Here is a 24,053-nt window from a genome sequence, read left to right on the forward strand (position 1 = left end):
TTGTCAAAATATTCGTCCTAAACCAGGACAACAGGACGAAGACGTTAAACCCTGGTGGCTTTGCAACCCTTCCATATCTTGTGGTATAACTATCAGGGGCGATATCTTCGTTGTTTTCATCTTTCCCTGAATTTCTATGAATTTCATCTCGTGTGGTTGGTGCGTTATGCACGTCCGGTGGTTCATCCACCTCTGGATGATCCTCATTGTAACGTTCACTGGTTTGAAGTAGATCACGTCGATTGCGTCTTAGAGTCTGTCTTTCTTCCGTCTTTATGATGTACGATCGCGGTGTGTCATGTTGTCTAACGACCTTTCCTTTTCTTGACCAATTCGCCTTCGTTGATAGGCTTTTATGTTGATAAACGCGTACTGTAGTTCCTTCATTGATTCTTGGCAGCTCTTTCACGTTACGATCATGGTAGAAAGCTTGGTTTCGTTTCTTTTGCACGTTTCTCCTCGGAATTAAAACTTGGTTCTCGTTCTGACTGACGGGAGTCTTGTGCGTAGTTGTCTATTCATGAGCTTTTCGGCCGGTGATGGATGTCCACTTGGGTCTGGACACGATCTGTGAGCGAGTACGGCGAGGTAAGGGTCTTCGTTTTTTATGTCTGCTTTTTCTAAAAGTTTCTTTATCGTCTGTACCGTGCGTTCGGTCATTCCATTCGCTTTTGGATATCTCAGGCTAGATGTGGTGTGTGAGAATTCCCATTTAGCGGCCAACTCAGCTAACTCTTTGCTTGCAAACTGCGGCCCGTTATCAGATATTACCTTTTCAGGTATTCCGTGCCTTGCAAATATCGATTTCATGTGGGTAATTACGGATGAACTTGTCGTACTTTTCAGTAAAGCATATTCCGGAAAGTTAGAAAAGTAATCGACGACAATTAGATAATCATTGTTCTTGAAATGGAATAAGTCAGCTCCGACCTGTTGCCACGGTTTTGCTGGGATTTCATGAGACATCAACGGCTCTTTCTGTTGGTAGACTCTTGTAGATAAACACGCACTACACCTTTGAACCATTTCCGTTATTTCACTTTTAATTCTTGGCCAAAACATCGTTTCTCGTGCTCTCGCTTTGCACTTCTCGACTCTTAAGTGTCCCTCGTGTATTCTTGCTTTCATTTCTTTCCTGAGACTTGACGGGACAATGACTCGCTCCCCTTTCATTAGCATGCCGTTCATTTCTGTGATTTCATCTCGAATATTAAAGAATGGTTTAATGTTCTCAGTAAGATCATTCTTTTTTTCTGGCCATCCTGCTCGTACAACTTCTTTTAACTGTTGCAACGTTTTATCCTTGCTTGTCTCTTCTTGGAATCTCCTCAATTGGATTTGTGATATTGAGAGATTTGACATGACCAAATGGACCTGGAATTCAGCCTCTTTCTCTGCGTCTTGTTCCTTTGCTGCGATAAACGCTCTAAACAACGTGTCTGCAACAGTTAGATCTTTCCCCGGCTTGAATTCTATATTCATATCATATTTCTGCAGCCGTAGGCGAAATCGTTGAATTCGTGGTGGGGCTTCACAAATGGGTTTTTTGAATATGGGTTGGAGCGCTTTGTGGTCAGACTCTACAGTGAAAGATTTCCCATAAAGGTAGACATGAAAGCGTTCACAGCCAAAAAGGATTGCCGGAGCCTCCTTTTCGATTTGGGCATAGTTTTGTTCTGATTTGCTTAGTGATCTACTGGCGTATGCAACTGGTGCCCAAACGTCACCATGCTTTTGAAGAAGAACGGCTCCCAACCCAAATTTTGACGCATCAACAGATGTTTTTGTTGGTAATTTGGGATCGTAATATCTCAACGTTGGACTTTCAGTGAGTAATGTCTTTATTTTGTCAAGAGCATCATTGTGATGACGAGACCAATGCCACTCTATGTCTGACTCCATGAGTGGCCTCAAGGGTGCGGTTGTTTTGGACAAATTTGGAATGAATTTTCCTAGGTACGTTACCATTCCGAGTAGGATTTGGAGATCTTGCTTCGATTTTGGTGTAGGCATATCTCGAATAGCCTCAATCTTCGTTGGATCAGGCTTGATACCTTCGTCTGAGAATAAGTGTCCAAGAAAAATTACCTCAGTTGAGCCAAATAAGCACTTCTTTTCATTTAGTTTTAGTCCTGTTAGCTGTATTCTCTTCACAACCGCATTGAGTCGCGTATCATGTTGTTCTTTAGTATTGCCCCAAACTGAAATGTCATCTTGAACGTTAGTGCAACCATCCAGATCCTGGATAATTTCTGCGATCTTCTTTTGGAAGACTTCACTTGCGCTAAGTATGCCAAATGGAAGACGTTTAAACCTGTGTCGGCCAAATGGGGCGTTGAACGTTAGAAGCTTCGAGCTCTACTTGTAATATACGCGTGTTGACAACAATCAGAAGCTTTTTATTTGGCGCCAAGATACGCACTAACATTAAATAACATACACTAAAAAGAGATTAGGCAATAACATAACATCTCCCCACTAAAGGAATGTACAATGTAGCGAAGCGAATATTGTTCATCGATAGCAAATATTGTTCAGCGATGGCAAATATTGTTCAGCGATATCTTACGGGTTTATTTACAACTCGTCCGGATCTTGTTACAGTACTTGATCTGGGCAGGCCCTCAATAGACTGACATGCAGGCAATGAGGTCTTCGGTTTCGGTTGTTGGATGTTTGAGGGAGGCAGCTCAGTGTAATCGTCCTGGTCATACTGAATACGGAATTTGTCCTTGCAAGGTAATAACTGACGGCGATTCCGTCTGACGACGTTTCCTTTGCTGTTAAGGATACGATATGCGCGAGGCTCCTGGCATTTCGCAACTACCTTTCCAACTTCATCCCATCGCTTTTCCCCGTGAATGCGCATGCGGACAACAGTACCTGGTTCTATGTCCGGCAGATCCTTGGCGTGTTGATTGTAGGCCTTTTTGACGTTCGCTGGGGTGGTTTTTTGGTGGACTTGAAGTGTTAGTTAGATTCAAGGACGGTAGGGTGGTGCGGGGTTGGTGCTTAAAGAGGCGCATTGCTGGAGACACACCATCAGATGCTGGCGTCGTATTTAAGATCAACAGGGTGAGGTATGGATCCTCGTTTGCATCATGTGCCTTCTTGAGCGACTTTTTCACCGTTTGGATCGCTCTCTCGACAAACCCATTTGACTGGGCGAAGTGGGGGCTTGATGTTACGTGTTTAAAGTCCCACTCTTTTGCAAACTGTTTGAATGCTTGGGCAGTATATTCTGGTCCGTTATCTGTGTAAACTTCCTTAGGTATACCATGACGAGCGAAGATTTTCTTTATTTTGTTGATGACACTTTGGGAAGATTTGTCGGTGAGACGTTCGATCTCGATGTACTTTGAGGTGTAGTCGGTGATGATAACATAATTATGTCCGTACAGCGTGAACAAGTCTGACGCAACTTTTGTCCAGGGTACTTCAGGCACATTGTGTTGGATGAGGGTCTCTTTTTGTTGCTGGTTTCGGTGTGTTAAACAGTGCGGGCAACTAGAGACAAGATCATCGATCTCGGAATTCATGCCTGGCCAATATATGGACTGTCGAGCTCGACTTTTGCATCTGGCAATTCCATTGTGACCTTGGTGGATGATTTCTTTCATTGTGGGGCGTAGTGAGGCAGGAATAATAATGCGTTGGCCCTTTAGTAGTAGACCTTCGTTGTGGGTAATCTCTTCTCGGATGCTATAGTACGGTTTGACTGCTGGAGGAATTTGTTGGGGTTGTTGTGGCCAACCAGTTAGAGTAAACTGTTTGAGCTGTTGGAGAACTGGGTCAGCAGCAGTCTCGTTTTGGAGTTGGGTCAGTCTTGCTGTGCTAATTGGTAAGCAGTCGATGACTGAGTGGACGTGGTGGATTAAATCTGATTCTTCTATCTCTGGAGAGGAATGACTTTTAAGGTATGCCCTACTGAGGGCATCGGAGACGACCATGGTCTTCCCGGGAGCGTATTCGAGGTCAAAGTCGTATTTTTGGAGCTTCATGAAGAAACGTTGTATGCGAGGAGGACACTGGCTGATAGACTTATTGAAGATGGATTTGAGGGGCTGATGGTCGTTGATAACTGTAAAGTGGCGTCCATAAAGATACTCGTGAAACCGTTCGACTCCAAAAACAATCGATAAAGTTTCCTTTTCTATCTGAGCGTAATTCTTCTCATAAGACAACAATGCTCTTGATGCATAAGCAATTGGGAACCATCGATCACCATCTGCTGATCCATGGTTCTGCTCAAGAAGGGCCCCGAGGCCATCTTGACTTGCATCAGGCTTCAATCGGGTGGGTAAGTTTGGGTCATAAAACTTTAGGCACGGTGGAGATGTAATGAGACGTTTTATCTCGTTGATGGCATTCAGCTGCGGATGTTGGAGATGGAAAAGGACATCTTTCTTAAGCAGCTGGCGTAATGGCGCAGTGATTTGTGAGAGGTTAGGTATGAACTTCCCGACATAGTTTACCATACCCATAAAGCGTTGAAGGTCGGCTTTGGAATCGGGAATCGGCATTTGGATAATAGCTTCAATTTTGCTTGGGTCGGGCTTGACGCCTTCCGGAGACATCGTGTGGCCAAGGAATGTGAGGGATGTTGAGGCAAACACACATTTGCGTCGGTTGAGTTTTAACCCACTGGCACGAATGCGTGTGAGTAGGTCTCTTAGGCGAGAGTCGTGTTCCTCCTTTGTCGTTCCCCATACTATGATGTCATCTTGCGAATTGGCACATCCTTGGAGATTTGAAATGACAGAGGCTACTTCGGCTTGGAATACTTCGCTAGCGGAGTGAATTCCGAAAGGCAGGCGTTTGAAACGGTATCGTCCGAATGGTGTACCAAAAGTGAGTAGTTCAGAACTTTCATCGTCAACTTTGATCTGCCAATATCCAGAAGAGGCATCCATCTTTGAAAAATACTGTGCACTAGCCATTTCTGAGATGATTTCTTCGGTTGTAGGTAACCGGTGGTGTTGGCGTTTAATGGCTTTGTTGAAAGGTCGGGGATCAAGACAGACTCTGAGGTCTCCGTTTGGTTTTGACACTACGACGAGAGCATTTACCCAGTCCGTAGGTTTCTCAACTTCTTGGATGATGTCTAGGTCGACCATGCGTTGTAGTTCCTTCTTGAGTTTGGGTTTGAGTGCAAAAGGTATCTTTCTTACCGGGGCAATCACAGGTTTGACGTTATCCCTGATTTCTATGTGGTGAACGCGAGGTAAACAGCCAATTTCACCAAAGCAGTCTGAAAACTCGTCTTGAATTGAGGTTGCAGATGGGATATTCATATTCTCAGAAACTTGGTATACTTGCTTGATGAGGTTTAGTTTGACAGATGTGTTTAGTCCGAGGATGGGAACTGAATTTGAGTCAACAACGATAAAGAGAACATTTACTGTCCGACATTTGTGTTTCAGTCTACCAATACACTTGCCTGAAACAGGAATGGGTGTGCCATTGTAGGCAGAAAGCTTTATTGTAGCGGGTTTGAGCTTGGGTTTCGGTGACAATTTGTGCAGTAGACACTTGGGAATAACGTTGCACTGAGCATCCGTGTCAATCTTGAAAGGTACATCAGCACCATTCATTTCGAGTGTGACAGACCAGTCCAGTTTCGAGTCACCAACTGTGAATACATTTGTTTCACCAGGCAAAGTTGCTGACTGGGAAGGATTTGCAGGAGATTCATTGATAGTGGGACTAGGACTGTCACTGGTGACCATATCGATGTAGAATTCATCATCGTCATCAGAAGAGCTATTGGTGGGGGAGTCATTTTTAGCAACGCCTTTGACTTCTTTCTCCGGACAGCAGGATTCAAAGTGGTTTCTCTTCTGGCATTTGTGACATATTTTACCATATGCAGGGCAGTTTCCACGTTGGTGGGATCCACTGCAAAATTTGCACTTGTTGATAATGTCTGGGTGTTTAGGTTTCTTCTCAGAATATCGTGGTTGGTTATCTCTTCGACGGTTGATTTTGTGTACATCAGAGGATTCTTGGTGTTCCTTGAGCTCTTTGGCATGACGTTTTGTTTCTTCCGCTGCATGACCGGCAGCAATTGCTTTTTCGAGAGTGAGATCGGCATCACGAAGAAGGCGTTCACGAAGTGTGTGGTCAGTCGTGCCACAAACAATCATGTCCTTAGTTAACGAGTCTGTCAAATCACCAAACTCACATTCAGAACTGCGTTTCTTTAGCTCAGTGATGAAGTCGTTAAAGCATTGACCTTCAACTTGCTTGTACGAGAAAAATTTGTGACGCAGGATGGTAATATTCTTGCGAGGGTTGCAATACGAAGTGAACTTCTCTAAGACAGGCTTTAATTTGAGTTTATCAGTGTCTTGCTCAAATGTGAAAGTTTCATAAATATCTCTACCTTTCGGTCCGATGCACGTAAGTAGAATGGATGTCTTGATCTTATGATTCTTATCACTTTTTGAGTCTGATTCAGTGGCAGTAAGAAAGAACTGAAAGTGTTTTTGCCATGTTTTCCATCCGTGAGACACATTTCCTTCGAAGGAAAATGGAGGAGGCGGTCTGAGTTTGTCCATGTAGAATCGAACGAAATAGATAACCAAACAGTTCAAATCGGAGCGTGATATACTGAGAAATAAATCTGCTGTTCGCAAATAAAAATTTGATATACTATCGAGCGGTTATGACATTAAAATCCCACTATTTGACACCATGTAATATACGCGTGTTGACAACAACCAGAAGCTTTTTATTTGGCGCCAAGATACGCACTAACATTAAATAACATACACTAAAAGGAGATTAGGTAATAACATAACACTACTCATCAACTTTAATTTGCCAGTAGCCGTTAGATGCATCTAGCTTCGAGAAATACTTTGCTTCTGACATTTCAGACATTACTGTTTCAGCAGTTGGCATAGGAAAATGTTCTCTTTTGATGACTTTGTTAAGGTCAGAGGGATCCAGACATATGCGAAGTTTTCCATCTGCTTTTTCTACAATCACAAGGGAACTCACCCATTTGGTAGGTTCATCAATTTCTGCAATAATATCCAACTCTTTCATGCGGTCAAGTTCTACTTTAAGTTTGTCCATTAAGGCATATGGCACACGTCTTGGCGGATGTACTACGGAAGTTGCACTTTCGTCAATTTGAATATGATATTCTCCAGATAGGCATCCTATCTCTCCAAATACCTCTTGACTTGGCATGAACTTTGCATCGTCACAGTTAAGAGTCTACTCTTTTTATCAAAGCGAACCGCTGACATGTCTCCAAACCTATTATGGGCGGTGAATTTGTGGGAACAACAAACATCTGAGCTGGAATGCTTTATTTTTCTTTTCTTACTAGGTTGACGACTCACTTTCCAATAACAGGAATTTCATTTCCATCATATGCAATCAGCTTCTCTTTCGCTGCATGAAGTTTTGGTCTCTTTTAAAGAGTATGATAGATCTTTTGTGGAATTATGTTTACCTGAGACCCTGTGTCAAGTTTGTATAATATGCTAGTACCGGATGTAAGAATTGGCATTCAGTCCATGGCGTAGTTCCATCATTTTCATTTTCGTCGACTGTGCCTACGAAAAACTCAGTTCGTTCATCACCTAATGGCTGTTCTTGCTCGATATTACTAACCGATTTTGACTGAGAAACTGCAGCAAAATGGTTCCACTTCCGACAGTTGTTGCACATTTTGCCGTATGCTGGACATCTTCCTCTTTGATGCACGTTTCCACAATACTTGCGGGTTTCTCGAGTCACGTGACTCTCATCGTTGAGAATTATTAATAGAATCCACGTTGCCAACAATATGGCTTGCCATTTCCTCAACTTGTTTCCTAGTCGCTTCGCTTGCCTGACAAATTGATATTGCTTTTTCCAAGCTTAAATCAGTCTCTCTTAGTAATCGTTCTCGTACCTTAACGTCTTGTATCCCTGCCACAATTCTATCTCTGATCAGACTTTCTTTCAAGGTGCCGAGTTCGCAATGACGGCTTCGTGATTTCAATTCTGTGACATATTCGTCAATAGTTTGTCCGCTTATTTGATTGTATGTAAAGAACTTAAAACGTGTGTAGGGCAAATTCTTTCTTGGGTTGAAATATCATCAAACTTGGCTAGTACAGGATTTAATTTCATATCATCTCCGGCTTCCGTAGCGAATGTACACGTATAATAAACGTCGCGTGCTTTCTCACCAATTGTTGTTAAAAACCGTGATGTCTTAACATCCTCTCCTTTCTTATCGGATTCTGTCGCTGTTAAATAAAATTTAAATTCTTTTTTTCATCTTTCCCAGTTCTCGCTTAGGTTTCCTTCAAAACTCAGCTCTTTTGGTGGGTTAAATTTGCTCATTTTGAGTGTCTATTTAAACTCCTGACGCCATGTAAAGTGGTGAGCCTCAAGTGCCTTTTTATTCACACCTACATTGTAGTTAATATGTCACTCAAGTATTAATAATAACGCAACGTCAGCAAATCAACAACTCATTACAATCAACTCCCCAAATTGTTATGAAACCACAAATCAAGAAACAATCTTTCTTAAATTTTTTGACAACACAAGTATAACCCAATTTAAACATACGTCTAACATTAAATCTCATTCAATCACAACCATGCAGTTTAAAACTGAGTTTATTTCGTGGTAATTGTAATCCAAACAAGATGCCTGCCATAGGCATAAAGTCCGGCACAGCCTGGAAATCAGATCGAGGCTTTTTAATGCTTTCTAAATTTGATGACAAATGTCGAGAAACGTCTAAGTTAAGTTTACAACGTTTGCGAGCGATACACCGCTGTTATAAAATCATTGTTTACAGCTCAAATACGTCGTAGTTTTCGTAAGGAAATACCGGATTTTTTGATGTATTCATATCATATATAATAAAGTAAACTCGTCGTCATCTATTAGCCCGTCATCGTAGCTATCTAATAATATCATTCGCGTATCTCTGAACGAAGACATTTCTACTTGAAATTACTCTCATTTAACTCACGAACAGAAACGAAAAAGTCATCTGAATTTTATCAGCTTTTTCGTCATCAAAGTCAAAGAAGCAGATAAAATTCACAAACCTTCGCGTTCCCGTTGCAAAAACAGGTTTTGCTTAAACATTGTTTACAAATTTCTACGACGGGGAAAACCCTTATTCGTCCCAGTCCTTCTCGCAATTTTTCTAACCGTCGCCGTGTCAAAAAAAAGCTTTGCTTAAGGTCGCTAATGATGATGTTTTAAAGCACATTGTGTTTCGTATTCCGAAACGCAGTGGGCTGTTGGTATTTGGTCTTCTTGAGCAACGACAAGAAATAGTTCAGGCTTCTGCAGATAAAGCTAAGTCATCAAAGCGCATGAGTGTTTTTAAACATAAAATAAGCGTCAAAACGCTCATGCGTAGAGCCGTCTCACTACCTAGAATGAAAGAACTAGATCACGTTGCTAATGTATTAGAGTCCAACAATTTCCTAGCCTAATTACTGCGTCGCGCACTGAGCGAACGCAGTCTAAAATTGCCGTCGGTGTTTGGTTTTTTTTTTGTTTTTTTTACGTTTTCGACCCGGTCTTCCTGGCCGCGCAGGCTAACTAAGATACTCGTATTTTGAACTCGTCTGATTTCGTATCGAAATATTTTCGTGCTAAACACACTTCAAATAGTAATCTAAGCCTAGTAACCCCCACAAAAGAAATATTTTACTGAAACAAAAAATTGAAAAGGTTTGTTGTCGCCGGGATTCGAACTCGGGTCGTGCGAACCAAAAGCAGGAAACTGCATGCACGATACACGTCATATAAAATAACACGTACTTGGTACACGAGTCGCTGTGCATGGCCGATAGCGCAGGAAATCTAGACGTCTGTCGTTCGAGAAAATACGTACAGCTAATCATAATGCTGGATTCTCGTCTTGTCTTGTTTGATATACTCACTCTACATACACTAGCACACACTGATCATGGTAAACCTACACTAAAATGGGTTTACAGACAACGATCACATGAATCACGAAAGCCTTGTATGCCATGAAAGCCTTGTATGCTCTGAAAGCCTTGTATGCCGTTCTATGCCATTTTTCAGGCATGTTGTAAAACATGGACTGGACTGGACTTGTAAAACATGGACTTGTAAAACATGGACTTGTAAAACATGGACTTGTAAAACATGGACTTGTAAAACATGGACTTGAACTTGTAAGACATGAACACTCTCTGCCGCTAATATTACGGAGTAACTAGTAATAGACAGCTCTGTATCTATTGTTTACTCTGTGTCAATATCAAGCAGACACTACAATTCAATTGAAAAATAAATTAAATGTAAAATAGCTACGCGCGCGTTAAGCGCATGTCGGCCGGGTTTATTATTTCACAACAAATCATAGGCTGCCTAGACTTAGACTTGCGCGAGTACATCACACGAGTATATCAAATTACTTATTTAATCTCAGTCATGCAGTCTCCAACAATGTAAAGGTCTGTAAACCAAAATGTTCATTAGTTTCAAGCTTCCCAAACTGACGCAAAAGCCAAACGATCGATAACCCTGTTTTACCAAAATTTGAATGGGCTAATATAATAAAGCAGAAAAAGCTCGGTTCTGGTAGTTTTGGCAAAATATGTTCACGACGCTACGAGCCAACAGGATGTCGTTGTCAAAAAACTAAAGAATGTTTCTCTTGATTCTGCGGCTCCATTTGTTAAAGAAGCGACTATTTTGAATAGTATTAAAGGGCACAGAAACATCACAGAAATTTTGGGGCTGTGTACCAAACCATATGCAATCATGATGCAGTATTGCTGTTTCAACTTTGGCATATTTGGAGTTGATAACAGCGTCAGTTCTCTAGCCGATTTTCTCCAGTTTGTAGACGCGGAGTATAATTTTTCATCATTTTTGGAGGTTTTGCCTGTATGCATGAAAGATGTCATTACTGGCCTGGACTATCTTCACAGCCATAACATAGCGCATCGTGATTTAAAACCTGGGTGTTTAATGAGCTGAAACCAACAAATTCGAAGATTTGTGTTCATGTTTTACAAGTCCATGTTTTACAAGTCCATGTTTTACAAGTCCAGTCCAGTCCAGTCCATAGTTTACAAGTCCAGTCCAGTCCATGTTTTACAACATGCCCATTTTTCAATCAAACCGCACCTTCCTTTCAAAGGTAAAAACGGCCAGACCGATCCTATTGAATTTCAGTACAAACTGATTCCTAGAGTACATGATTCCAAACTCAGCCTTATTCACGTGTATCGTTAGCTACATCTGCCTAGCACCAATAATGCAGTTTTACCCTTATATTCTGTACAAAGTGTTCTATTTACTAGAAACCCTAAGAAAAAAACATTTTTCTAAAGGAATAAATATTGACAGGAAATGGGGCACAGTTGCATACAACAATTGACGGGCATGTTGTAAAACACGGACTGGACTGCATTTGTAAAACACGGACTGGACTGGACTGGACTCAAAATCTGTAAAACACGGACTCAAAATCTGTAAAACACGGACTCAAAATCTGTAAAACACGGACTCAAAATCTGTAAAACACGGACTCAAAATCTGTAAAACACGGACTCAAAATCTGTAAAACGCGGACTCAAAATCTGTAAAACACGGACTCAAAATCTGTAAAATGCGGACTCGACAATCAGTTGTACAACATGATGATCATTTGTTATATTTAATTTAAGAGCAATCTAAATGTTTTTACGTTAATTTACTTTCCCATTGTTGAAAGGTAAATTAAATGCTACACGAAAACGTTTTCAACATCAACTCGCAACGCCGCGATAACTGATGTTTTTGAAAAAGGTTTACGCGTTGAATATGGTATATAGCTATATGAGTAGTTTGAACGACCGATTTGCAAGATTCATAGCTACAATCTGGAGTTACCATTAAAACACCGCTCTAAATCCTTTTGTTTTAAAACAACTTTCGGGAGCTTAAAGCTCCCTGCCATTTTAAAGTATACCACTGAAGTAACTTGGTTTTAAGTCCAGACTATACAGACTATCATACACAATCGTCGCATGAATGCAGCTGTTTGACAGTTTGTATTTCCCGATACGAAATAATATAAGCTGCTACAATTTAAGGTTACAGCCTGTACGAAACTGGTGATAGCTACTTAAAAACAAAATCTTTAAAATTAAAATAACTTATCTATGGGTAAGAACGCATTATATAATATATTTATGAATTAGGTGTAGTTACTTGGGAATCTTGCTAACACTCTGAACTGAAGTAATAGTATAGCCGCCAGAAAAGTGTGAAAACTGCCAAATGAAATATGAAGACCCTGCAGTTAATTTCCTTTCAAATCAAACGAAGAATCATTAACCATGCAAGCCAGACCCGCTTGTAGTTCAAACTTAGCGTTTTACATATTTTGAGTCCGTGTTTTACATATTTTGAGTCCGTGTTTTACAGATTTTGAGTCCGTGATTTACAGATTTTGAGTCCGCGTTTTACAGATTTTGAGTCCGTGTTTTACAGATTTTAAGTCCAGTCCAGTCCAGTCCAGTCCGTGTTTTACAAATGCAGTCCAGTCCGTGTTTTACAACATGCCCAATTGACGCGACGCAGTTAACGCCAGAATAGGCGTCTTGTTTCCCGTTTAATTTCCGCCGGAGTCTGCGAGCAGGCTAACAAAGCACCCGAACGAAGTAATCTCAAAAGCAATGAAAACAACCACTCCAGAAGAACAAGTAGGGATGTTCTTAAGATGGGTCGAGGAAACAAAGCCCCAAAGCTATGTCAACTTACCCTACATCATGGTTTGACCCAGCAACTTATTCGCGCTCTTCACAAGTATGATATTGACGTCACATTAAGAGTTCGACAACAAGGATTTCCATCCGCAACAGACTGGACTTGTCCATGAAGTACCAGGTCCTCAGTGCCCCTGAACTAACATAGGGCAAACAGGGCGTTGTTTTGAAACAAGGAAGACGGAACATGTTTCGGATGTTAAAAATCACGTGCAAGGATCAAAGATGGCAGATCATTCTAAGGATTTCGCAACGGATACGTCATTGACAAAGGGCATTACAGAATAAGAAAATCGCTAGAATCTTGACATATAATTTTTACGAAAGCGCGGAAAATAATTTAAGACTGTTACCCGAACAATATTCCATTTTAGGTAGAAAACAATAACACACCATTTGGGCTCCTTTTCTTTGTTCTACTTATGAACTACTCATGAGAGAAGGGGTCGTATACTTCAATTGATCCCTGACGTCAACAGGATGCTCAGGATCATAGAATTGTGCATATATAGGATCATAGAATTGTGTATATAGGATCATAGAATTGTGTATATAGGATCATAGAATTGTGTATATAGGATCATAGAATTGTGCATATAGGATCATAGAATTGTGTATATAAGATCATAGAATTGTGTATATAGGATCATAGAATTGTGTATATACAGGGTGAGTAAAAAAAAACTGACACCTTTGAAATTCAAATTAGTCGCATAGCGGCTGTAATGTGGCAGAAGTTGCTTAAAATATTCATAGGTATACGAAGCTGTCGAAGCATATCATATTAATTAACCTAAAGCATAAAGTTTGTTCCCATTGGGAGTTAAAAAGCATTCTAAGCTCTGTAAATACAAAAGAAAAGTTTTATCAAATCGTTTTTGTTGATTGTACATGGGAATTCATATTCCAGCCATAAGTTTGCAGCTAATTTGAATTTCAAAGGTGTCAGTTTTTTTTTACTCACCCTGTATATAAAGAACTCCGGATCTCCGCCTTTACATGTTGGAGACCATATATAGTCTGGTGGTCGAAGGCTCTTTTGACTAAAAATTTTGAGCAGAGAACGTTTCTATTATACTAAATCGGAGCAGGTTTTGTTTCATACGAAGGAAGATAAAAGGGTAAATATTTTAAGTCATTGCAATATGAATATGTAATTAAATTTACTCTAGTATAGTAGAGTAGTAAGTGTAAATCTTTAAACGGCAATTCTCCACAACGGCACAACACGCATAATACTAATCTATTTCTACTGGCGAACCTAGCCTAAGCAACTGGCTCTGCAAATTTTTGAATGAATTACGTATTCAAGCATTTACAAATGCATTGTTTAATTGTTTACGATGTATGGAGATCAGTTCATATTAATTAAGGCGCTGTTACAATATACACTTTTCCTTGCGAAATGTCAAGAGAACGTCAGCAGAGCGTAATAAAATGTCATATTTGCCAACACTACATCTCTCAAGAGTAGAATTGCATTGCAAGTTGCAAGGAAAATCGTTCAACACAGCAAAGCGGGACCAGTTGCTATGGCTAGCTACGCCACTGTCTACACGTCGAAATAGAGACCTTTAGTTTGACGTTTACGGCAAACGCCAAACCGCTAGCAATGTTTGTGTTTTAACTCCACTATCTTTAAGTGTGCGGCAATTTCGCTAAATTACAAACGTTCTACATAAAACTTGTGATGTTCAGCAGTAATGTAAGAAAGCAATAGGCTATTTCTGATGTATTTAGAAAAGCAGCAAATTCAGCTTTGCCGTATGTGTTTCACGTTCGCCGTATAAAATTTAATGCTTGAACGACTGCATACCCAGCTAACACACAACGTAATCCCAACGTTAGCGCAAGGTTGTGGGAATGTCAGGTCAGACCTAACTAAACCACGACATTCCCACGACGTTGTTTTCCCGTCGCGATATTACTATACGTGTTAATAACGTTGTAGCGACGTAGAACTTGGACGTGTGACACAGGTATTTATTTAACGTTTGCGCAACGTCCTTTGTTAACGTCGAGACGACGTCAAAGCAAAACGTATTCAAATAACGTAGATACAACGTTGCCATTTTCGAATATAGTAGTAGTAGTAGTAGTAGTAGTAGTAGTAGTAGTTTATTAAAAACAACATCTCGCAGTCTTAAGACTGAATTACATGTGTTGGATACAACACACATATATATATATATATATATAAATATTTTAAGTCATTGCAATATGAATATGTAATTAAATTTACTCTAGTATAGTAGAGTAGTAAGTGTAAATCTTTAAACGGCAACACACATATATATATATGTAAATATTTTAAGTCATTGCAATATGAATATGTAATTAAATTTACTCTAGTATAGTAGAGTAGTAAGTGTAAATCTTTAAACGGCAATTCTCCGTTACATGTGTTGGATACAACACATATATATATATATATATATATATAATTATATATATATATATATATATATATATATATATATATATATCATAGTGACACGTGATATCTGTTTGAACTTTGAACACGTGTTCGTCTTTGATCGTCTCTTCCCGCTGTAAAATTTTTACTGTTTGAAGCGTGTTCTGTCGTTCTGTCTTGGCTATTGCTGGAGTCATACGTATTATTTACAGAAGATTTTGTTAAGGATATTGTCGCTTGATTTTAAAGTAAGTATAATTATGTTGCCTATATACAGAGAATACTAGATTTATAAGACTTATAAATATTTATACCAAGACGATCATATACGTTTATAGCTCTCACTAATTATCATATATTTAATATTGCGAAAGTATAGCGATTTTAGAGGTTCTATCAAAGAACGTTTGTGTAGAATATAAGCCCAAAAGCACGGGATTATATTCTTACTAGCTAGTAATTTAATGTGTATGAAAATATTTACATATATTGCGAGGAAAGATTTTTAGGCATGTTAATATTTGCATTCAAGATGGCCGCCATTTGGTGGTTTTCATCATCCTTTATAAACAGTTATCGTTTCATTAAACGGCTTTATATAGAATAATTAAATCATAGTTTAAACTTTAAAGGAAGATAAAAGAGATATTACACCTTTCCAAAAATACGGATGGGCATGTTTTACGAAGGATTGAAATCGATTGAGTTCAATCCATCAATAATTGCCAGTTTGGTCTGATTCAATCAAGTATAAATAATTTATGTTACTCTAGTACATTAGATAAGTTGTAAATTGTCTCTCTTTTATTTTTTTATATGTTTAATGATTGAAGAGCTTATTCAAAAAAAGTAAATTGATCATCCACTGTTATAGTCATACAGTCATGCATGATATAGTCATAAATGTATCATGTACAGTATGTAAGAAATAATGTTTGCCGTGCTCAAATTTGCTTATTTTAACTTATTTACCTCTAAAATGCTCCACTTAAATCTTTTTCATTAATTATCAAATTGCTTTTTAAGGTAATTGAAAAAATACAGTATGTGTAAAAGCATGAGAGTTGACACACATTCTACAATTTCCCAGCAAGCAGGAGCAGGCCCTTTATATATATGGGCCTACCGTTGAATCAGTTTGTGAATATTTGCGATCTTTTGGGCAAAAAATACCGCTTATTTTCGTAAATGCACGAACAACTAAAGATTTAGTCAATTTTTTAGAGCTAAGCAAAGGGACAAATGGCTATTTTCTGCTGGGAATACAAGTGGGAAAGGTCCTAAAAGCCAAATTCGCTAAACTAAGGCCAAGTAAAAAAAAATAGTAGTTTCTCGTCCCCCCCCCGCATGCGTTTTTCCTGCCGCATCCACTTTTCTTTTATTTATTATTTTTATATTCGCCATTTTCCGCATATTTTGGGAGTGCTCAGGAAAGATTCGAAAGTGCTCGGAAACAATTAGAAAGTGCTGAAATGATTCGGAAGTGCTCGGAAACCATCGCGGCATGCGCCTGGCGCCATTCTTAACAATTGCAAATTGCAATTTCCATGTTCAGCGCGTTGGATTCAATATGGTTTTCAGGCCCGAAGAAAAGAAACAAGCAGAGGCCGCGGAACCGGGGGGGCATTGGGGGCAGATGCCCCCCCACTTTTCGTGTAAGGAGAAAATGTGCCCTTTTTTAGAAGTAAAAGTGCCCTTTTTCTGAAATGATTTTCACATTTTTTCTGTGATGAATTTGCCCTTTTTAATTTTAAGAAATAAAGTGCCCAAGTGCCTTCTGTTTAACTGGCCTAATATTCGAGCACGATGAGATTATCTCAAGTTCATTCTTGTTTCTAAAAAATTTTTCGAATTATCACCGCCACCGCCGGTTTATTTCAAATCCGCACTTACAACACTAGACGTGATCTTTTGCGGTTACCTTTAGCTAAGCCTAAAACAATTAGTTATCAGGGCAGCTTTAGACAGGCGTTGAAAAACAGAGTAAAGTGTCGCTTTAGTCATAGGCTATACAGTGCAATTATTTGCTCTGAACAATTAATAAAATAATTATGTTTTATAAACTTGTATTTTTAGTTGATAAAATCTAAAAACGGAGGGTACCGTTTCAGTAGTTTTGTATATATATATATATATATATATATATATATATATATTATTATATATATATATTATATATATTATTATATATATAGTCTGATGGTCGCCTATGTGCGTGACACGCGATCGAGTATACAAATTGCCCCTTTTCGTCAGTGCCCCCCCACGTTTGACATGCTTCCGCGGCCTCTGGAAACAAGCGTACATTTGTACCAAAATCGAAGTTGCAAGCAGTTGCTGCTTAATTCCAGTGACACTTTTCTATATTTATTTAATTTACCATATGCTTCATATTAATTTTTCACTGAAAATATAAATAATAAATAAAAAATAAAAGTGCCCGCGTTCTCCTCTTTTTCAAAAATTCGGACGAGAAACTGCTAATTTTTTTTACTTGCCCTAAAAAAGAAGCGGGATTTTATACAAAATTGAAGGTAGTGTCTCCATTTAATAGTTCCATTTTTCACTCATAGAACTTTAGAAAATATAATTGCTTGTAGCGGAAGCATTGAAACAATTTCGTCGTGCGTTTATCAATACATACTGCGTTTGTCTTTAAAAACGCTGAAATATCTTCAACAATTTTAATATAACTGAAGAATACAAGCAGGTTAAACGTTGAGGAAACGGCTTTGAATGTTCGGGAATTGGTTTTATATACTATTATATAACTATCACTACGCCATATGCGCCCGTGCGCAGGCAACCATAACATTGGGCTGCTATGTTCATGCAATCGCCATTCGCAATAAACAAAACATTGATATGCGTTTTGCAAATCCTTATGCACTCTTTAGTGCTTATTTTTACTTAACTTATAGTATTTTTGTGTATGTTTTGAAATTATTTGATGAAAATTTGAATAATGTAAACCATTCAGTTTTACCCCAGGCAGCCCGGTCACTGCTGTTACGTCATACTATTATATATGCATGTATATTGTAATTATATACATATGTAATAGCATGACGTAACAGCAGTGACCGGGCTGCCTGTGGTTTTACAATACCAATTTTGATTTTATTTAGTTTTTCAGTTTTAGACTTGCAATACCTGTAAAACTTGAGTACAATCTATATACATCTATATAATACATCTATATACATATTTGTGCATTCCTACCAGGAAAAGGTAGCTACTGTAATGTCATGTTCTTAAACACCCCTACCTGGCCACACCCGATCTTATTCCGATTTTATTTTTATTCTTATAGTCTTATTCTTATTCTTATGCTGATTTTATTCCGAGGGAAACAGATTTCACGGGGAAACCCAAATCATTGTGACACCGGTCGCAAGTCGCAACTTGCACGGTGGGATGCAAAATCGTGGTGTAAATGTTTGACTTTGAAACCACGACATCATTTTGATCAGACTGTTACCGAAATTTGCTAATTGAAAGCGTAAAGCACGCAGCGTTTTGTTCGCCTATCGTCTTTATTTTTTAGCTTTTCTGCACACTTTTGATGCGAGAATGTCTTCAAATACTCTTAGTTTGCTCTTCCTAACTGATAGTTGTTTTATCTTTAATTTCAGGTCCAAAATTCTGGGAGAAATTTATCCACGTTTTTCCATTTATCCAAATGTCTCTAGACAAGTCGGAGGAGGAGGTAAGAAAGTCAACCATTAAAGGACTGTTTTTGTTCTTGTTTAGTTGTTTGTTTTTAAATTTTCCCACTCCACCAAGAACACCATGTAGCACTTAATTTAATAACTTTGCCAATGTAATAACAATAAATTGACACGGGAGCCGCAACAGCTAGTTGCCAATTACCGCGGACCGAATAATTACTTAACATAACAACAAAGCACAACATAACAAACATATAACAAAGAAACAAAGTTAATACAACACCAGACCAAGAGTGGATTAGATCGAGTAAATATGAAAACTGATCACCTCGATCAGTCAATTTATAAAACTGAATGAAATAGAAATTCACGTCGAATATATATATATAGGTTAAGGTTGTCTTAAGATTTGAAATATCGTAGTCAACAGAACGGCGTTTTAACAGTAAATGGAAATCGGTCTTAAACTTGTTTAAAATGTTAATCCGTGTCGTGTCAATTTATGCATGGAGTAAAAAATCACTCGCTTTAAAAATCAGAACGTTTTCGCACTCGCCTAACCCCATTTACCTCCCTTTTGCAGCAAATTTCGTGATTTTGCACAGCAAAAAATATTTAGGGAAAAGTACTAAACTTAAATAACGTTTTTTTGGAACTATGTACTTAAAAATATCAAGACCAAAGACTTGAAGCATACAAACGGCTCATGTAAATCCAGTTTTGTTTAACTGAAGTGGGGTAAAGTTGAGCCGCAGAAAAGAGCAAAATATGTATATTATTTTGTAGAAAAGAACAGTGAAGGAATGTTAGTATGGGGAACTAAGTCTGAAAAAGCTTGCATAATACATTCAAAATAATGCGCATTCATGCATGATATTTACGGTGCCGGCGATTGCTCCAATAATAGCTACAATTTGTCGTCCATTAATTGACTATCTAGCTATAGGCGAAGTATAAACTACAGTGTCGGAGGAATAGATCTCCAACAGGGTTGTTTTTAATAACGTAATTCATTGCTAGGATTCATTGAAATTTGATTTTTTTTCCTTAACAGTTATTGAAACCAGTTGAAACTCCGAGTCCTGTCAAATATGTCCTATGTTCAACAGGGCAATCACCGCCAGCAAATGCTGTTCAAGGTGGATATGATAACGGACCATCTTACCACGGGAGAGGAATTGTTTCTGGGAAAAATATTCCAGGCAAGGTCGGAGTAGATTCGCCTAGAAATGGCGGTTTGAAAGGGGCGTGCATTCCTTACGGATCAAAAGAGCACCGCGTCCACACATTCGAGGTGCTCACATCAACATTGAAAACATCCTATGTGAGATGCAAAACTGGTGACAAGCCACCAAAAAATGCTATGGAAGGAGGCTACGATGGAGGTCCTTCATACCATGCAAGGGGCGTAGTTGCAGGAAAGATGATTCCTGGAAAAGTTGGAGTGGATAAGAAATACGATGGGAATCTTAAGGGAGCATGCATCCCCTACGGTAGCAAGGAGCACCGCATTCACGATTTTGAAGTTCTTGTTTTAAATGATGATGAGATAATAAATGATGATGAGATAATCCGTGTCGAATACAAAGTTGACGAAGCAAAATGCTTTCTACGACTCCGAAGGTAATCGCAAAACAGACAAATCATAACGCCAGTACTATCAACCAGAGTATGGAATTCTGGTTTGATGAGACAATTACCAAAAGTTTTTCATTTTCGCATCAAGCTGGGGCAACAATTTCCGTTGGAACAAAATTTAAATGTGGCATTCCAATGGTGGGCGAAGGAGAAGCGAATGTCGTTGTGACCGGTTCTCTCCCACAGTTGGGGAACATCCGGTTCAAATGCCAAAAAGTATTATGCTAAGTTTCCTGTTATGGCAGGACCTCATTCCACAGTTGTTTGTAACGCAGTGGTGAACGAGACCAAGATGGATGTTCCTTATACAATCTACTTCAAATCTGGGAAGACGTCAAGCGGACTATGGAAAGGATTTTCTACATGGGGCTTGAAAGCAACTTACGAAGAGACCAAGGACTAAAGCATGGCTTTTAAAATCACTTAACAAATTTAAACGGTCTAAACTAGAAACAGCGTAAAAGCAAGACAATATATCTAGTTTGACTGCATCTATGTAGTAGCTATTTAGTGGGTATCACTTGCAACCCGATTGTAACTACTTTAGGAATAAATAACAAAGAACAATATCTGTGTGGCTTGAATCCGGGGTCTTTCATTAATTTATTGTGTGATCATCCAGATTAAATTTTTTATTATTAATTCTGACGTTTCGGCTTGCTACACGAAAGCCATTATCAAAGACGTATATTACAATTGCAAATTTACAGTTTTATGTTGCGTCAAATTGACGTCCGCGTGAACAGTTTACAAAGTGAATGCCCCGCAACTTATGTTGGTGAAACTGGACGTACTCTCGATTCTCGCATTAAAGAACATAAGCGATCAACAGAGAAACAAGACGTGGCGAACAGAATTGCGGTTCATCATATGGAAACGAAGCACAAAATTGATTGGTAGAGAGCCACTTGTATGGAATTCAACGCTTTTGAGGATGAGAGAATGTTTTTAGAAAGCTGGTTATGAAACGAAATTTTACCCAATATTTTATTGCATTATTTGAACGTATCTTCAAAATGATGAAAAATGACAGCTATAGTTCATTCATATCTCAACTCATTCCCAAGTTATCGCACTTTTTGTATTTTGAGTTATGACGTCACTGGTTGTGCTTGAGATAGCAGCAAAAAGAAGAAAGTCTAACTTCGCACAGGTGACAGAACGTAATTAGATGAAATTTGGTTCTAGTAAAAAGTGTACTTGGGCAAACATTTAAGTGTGTTCATATCGTTGTCATGACCGCAGACTATACAGAAGAAAGTCTAAAGGTACGTTCACACACAACGATTAATCGGTCCGGTTGGGGTTTACATAAATGACATTTGAAAAAATTCGCAGTAAACGTCATCTGACGACATAACCAAATGACAGCAATCGCCATTATCATTCAGCAGAACCAGAAATCGGCCCGATTAATCGTTGTGTGTGAACGTACCTTAACTTCCCACAGGTGAAAGAAGTTCGTAGTTAAATGAAATTTGGTATGAGTAATAAGTGCACTTGGGCAAACATTTCAGTGTGTTCATACCATACCAGGCCTCTATATTCGATTTGCTTATTCTTTGATTCCAACAACTTCCAATTTAACTGCGTTAAAGCCGATGTTTCATTGAAAAACCGACAAAAAATTTGTTCGTGTGTCTTTCGCGAACCCGCACAACACGTGCAATGAACCTGCGCATGCGCTGTGCTATCTCATGGGATCTCCTACCTCGGGGTTGTTGATATATGCATATTTATATTCTGTTCCTGTTCCAACTGTTCTTGGCTTGAATTTGAAGTGTGTATAGTACCACTCGAAATTAAGACACTTTAAACCACTAGAATATTCCTGCATCGAGTGAAGTGCCAAAAATCATTATATATGAGTATATTAGAACAAACATTGATATTGAGGGATATAGATAATTACGGACACGTGACCGAGAAACGTTTGAGATACGTTGACAATATGTCGTCTTTATTTTTTGAACACATGTTTGTATATATTAAGTGAAATAAACCATTTAAGTTAACAGGGGTCATGTGATAGAATTAAAGCACTTGGTACGATCGAGCATGGTACATGTTCGAGTTAGTTGCAATTACTAGTATTACAAAGAAGTTGTGAGATTAACTAAAGATTAATCACACCAAGACTAAACTATACTTCATAAATTCAATTGCCTTGACGCTTGTCTGTCTGCCACCCCTTTCTGCCCTCTCTTCTAGGAAGCTCAATCATCAGATAAGTATGGGGGCTTCTTCACTATCTCGTGCCCAGGTACTTTCCTTTTTATCCCGTTCCGTGAGTGCTCGCGGGTATCTGGCAGCCTTTTTGAGCCAGAACAATTTGTTGAACAGATAATTTCACAAGGCAGCTACCTTATATTAGCATGTTGTCTCTTTTGTAGCTTTTGTAAGGATTGGGGCATTTTACTATTTTAGACCAGGTTCTATCTTGGCGATAAAAAGGATACATCCGGGAAGGGTATGGGTGTGACTAATTAACGGAACTGCAGACTAGATTGCATGCTAAGCTAGATGAAATATTAATATTTTGTTGACCCTCCTTTGGCCTTATAATTGATGACGGCCTTACACCGGCGTGGCATACTTTCTGTTAAGGTGGTAATCTTAGCGGTCAAAAGAAGTTCATCCTATGCATGGACAGTCTTTACAGCAACCCATAAATCATGGACGCTTTATGAATTAATTCCTTTCTTGCACTATCCCCTTGACATTGTCTCACAGATTTCCAATAGGGTTAAGTCTTTTGACTGTGCAGGCCAATCCATTTCTGTCACTCCCTCTTCCTGAAACCATTGTTTGACTGTCTTGGAGGTGTGGCAGGTTGCATTATATTGTTGAAATATCGCTTGGGATAAGAGAATTATCCAAAATGCCTATGAAGCTCTCTCCTATATTCGCATCTTTTTTATCAATTTGTATTTAAACAGTTCTTTTTGACCGCTATTACAATAAAAGATTGATTGTCACGATTCCTGTTACATACGATAATAGCAACATTTGAGCAGTTCTTTTTGACCGCCAGTGTATAATATTGCGAGTCATGCTCTGAGCAGGGTGAGTTGTCCTTCTGTGTACGTTCCTTTATTCTGTATAACGCGACACGTGCTCAATACAACATGGCAGGTTTTTTGGAGGGATTCAAAATGCGTATATAATCAGTATGCCCCATATCAGGGACGGCACACGGCGCAGAGTATTTTTGCATGCCGAAAGGTACCATTGTTGTCGCTGGCCATAATATTCTTTGGATTCATTCTTGGATCAAACTGCGATCGCAGTTTTCTAGCCGGACTTATTTTGCTGGGTTTTTTTTTCATATTCTCTATCTGGCAGACGGCAGTGGCGTAGGAGGCACGACATTTTGGGGGGTGGGGGGCATATATTCATGCATGTATTATTCATGTTGTGCATAATTAATTTATTTTCAAATCGATTGTCTTTACAGTTTGTTAACATGAATATATGCAATATCGCCCCCCCCCCCACGCGCATTTCTACGTCACTGCTCTCCACCGTTTAAGCTGATCAACTTTGAACAACCGGTCCAGC

General features: G+C 39.0%; 1 protein-coding gene across 1 annotated transcript; it reads left to right on the forward strand.

Annotated features, from left to right (window-relative positions):
- Positions 1–18,758: 18,758 nt before the first annotated feature.
- On the forward strand, positions 18,759–20,481 carry LOC114519710. The gene is made up of 2 exons (XM_028539882.1): positions 18,759–18,892; positions 19,909–20,481. Exons 1-2 carry the CDS (start codon positions 18,866–18,868, stop codon positions 20,479–20,481), a joined length of 600 nt encoding a protein of 199 aa, XP_028395683.1. The 5' UTR covers positions 18,759–18,865.
- Positions 20,482–24,053: the final 3,572 nt, after the last annotated feature.

The sequence above is a fragment of the Dendronephthya gigantea genome, unplaced genomic scaffold (assembly GCF_004324835.1).
Source record: "Dendronephthya gigantea isolate DGI-Jeju-01 unplaced genomic scaffold, DenGig_1.0 000014F, whole genome shotgun sequence".
Classification (NCBI taxonomy): Eukaryota; Metazoa; Cnidaria; class Anthozoa; order Malacalcyonacea; family Nephtheidae; genus Dendronephthya; species Dendronephthya gigantea.